The sequence below is a fragment of the Camellia sinensis genome, chromosome 1 (genome assembly GCF_055761805.1).
Source record: "Camellia sinensis isolate YWXY chromosome 1, ASM5576180v1, whole genome shotgun sequence".
Lineage (NCBI taxonomy): Eukaryota > Viridiplantae > Streptophyta > Magnoliopsida > Ericales > Theaceae > Camellia > Camellia sinensis.
This window is the reverse complement of record NC_138961.1, coordinates 1,908,902-1,910,877: the sequence shown is the minus strand read 5'-3', so window position 1 is coordinate 1,910,877 and position 1,976 is coordinate 1,908,902. Positions and strand designations below refer to the sequence as shown.

General features: G+C 38.8%; 1 protein-coding gene across 1 annotated transcript; it reads right to left on the bottom strand.

Annotated features, from left to right (window-relative positions):
- Positions 1–454: 454 nt before the first annotated feature.
- Positions 455–1,591, bottom strand: LOC114300747 (AP2/ERF and B3 domain-containing transcription factor At1g51120-like). The gene has a single exon (XM_028245609.2). The coding sequence runs from the start codon at positions 1,578–1,580 to the stop codon at positions 519–521; it is 1,062 nt and encodes a 353-aa protein (XP_028101410.2). The 5' UTR covers positions 1,581–1,591; the 3' UTR covers positions 455–518.
- Positions 1,592–1,976: the final 385 nt, after the last annotated feature.

Genomic DNA, 1,976 nt, shown 5'->3' with positions numbered 1-1,976 from the left:
CTCTCATTTCCTCTCAGCCCTTCTCTCTCTCTTTCTCTTCTCTCAGCCCTTCTCTGTTTTGAAATCTGAGTTTTTTTTTTTTTTTTTTTTTCAAATTACACGCCAAAACGACGTCGTTTTGGAGAGAAAGAATCTCAGCCCTTCGATTGTTCACTCTAGGAGATCACTCTAGAGGGAAGGCACTCTAGAGGATCCTCACGCCAACAACCTTCCCTCTCCTTCCCTACCTAAAGACAGGTGTTGGTACGTGTTAATTTTATTATTTATATATATATTCGTTTGCAATTAACATAATTATTTTTAGAGAAGTGGCATTGCATTTTATTTTTATTTTCTAATATTTTAGCCTTTTAAATTGCCAATTTTGTTAGTTTGTTTTAAGGGGAAAAAAATAGCCAAATTCTACATCATCATCATCATCCAAAACAAAAGTAACAAGCTAGTTCCATAATCAAATTTGCAAGTTCTTGAAACCATTCTAAATTCAACAAACCTAACTAAAAAAACAGGTTATCTTGTCAACATATTTGCACTCCAAATATCCAAAGACCCTTTTTCTCTGCTCCGGTTGATTCAGCTTTCGTTGCTTCCTTGTCTTCCTCAATTTCCTTTGCATTCTTGCCACCCCCAATATTTTCCCACAGACGAAGTCCCAACGCCTCTTCCTCAGAACCCTCCTCATCCTCACGATGATCGATGATATCCTCAGCATTTTGGTCTGTATCCTCCACTTCACTAGCGTTGCTATCCACCCGATCATCGAAGGCTACATGAATCATACAGAACGTCCGAATCTGATTTGATCCCTCCCTACACTCACACATAGAGAAAATAACAATGTCCTTTTCCTTTAGCTCATTTTCCTTCACAAACCGATTCCAACCCCTAGTGAAGACAAAACTTTGGCTGCTCTTCCAATAGCAGTAGCGAAATTTCCACGACCTCATTAACCGATCATAGAATACTAGCTGCACATCCTCCACCCCACCATCACTTGGATTTTCTTTCCCATCTTCATGAATACGAGGAAAATACCTCAGAGCGTATTTCTTTGGAATGACAAGCCGGTTAAGCTGGCCCACATCACTCGGTGTAAGCTCCTTTTGGAAAAGTTGTCTACACAAAAATCCTCCATTGCCATTCTTGGGCACCAACTTCTCTTTTTTTCCCTCCGGGAATTGCATCCTAAGAAAATCGTCAAACTTTGATGGGTATGAACCGTCCTTGATCATGTTCAGCACTGCTTCTGTACTGAAATGACTCTGGAAGTACGGCTCTTGAAATGTGACATTTGTCCATGGTAAGTTTCTGTGGGAGTCACCACTTCGAAGTTTGATGGCTGCACTATCATATGCCATTGCCGCTTCACTTTCTGATTTAAATGTCCCGAGCCAAATGCGCTGGTGATTGGCGTAAATTTGTGCACCCCAGTTCCCATTCTGTTGACTCACAACTCCTTTGAATCTTGAAGCAGAGACACCAATATTGTGTCTAGGACGCTTGTTGTGATGCAATGAAGGAGCACTACTATTCAAGTCCAAAGCTTCCTTAGTTAAGGTTGTCGCAGCATTTAAAGCCATACTAGTTTCCTCTTCCATTGCAAATCTGAAGGAAAACAAGTTGCATCAAAAGGCCAAGGAGAAATAAGCAAACTTAAGAAGTGCTATATATAAATTCCCAAGCGAACTACTAAAAATGTATATACCAAGCAGAATTGTACCCAAAAAAAAAAATAGAACACAAGTACAAGTTGAACTTTAAAGAAAGCAAAGTGACAAACTCGTTAACAGTCCCTAAATTTCTTCATTCAGCATTGCGAAAGTGCAATCAGTTCATTTGTGATAAATAGAGAACATCTGGACTTCATTTCAAGGATAATTGCTAAGAAATTACTTTTTTTATTTTGAAGTAAAAACTCATCAGAGAAATAATCAATAAGCAAATTCACAATATTGACCATCAAGTATACTAACTAT

What these genes read in the sequence shown, in the direction of transcription:
- LOC114300747 (XM_028245609.2), bottom strand. Translation starts at nt 1,580, where the DNA reads ATGGCTTTAAATGCTGCGACAACCTTAACTAAGGAAGCTTTGGACTTG.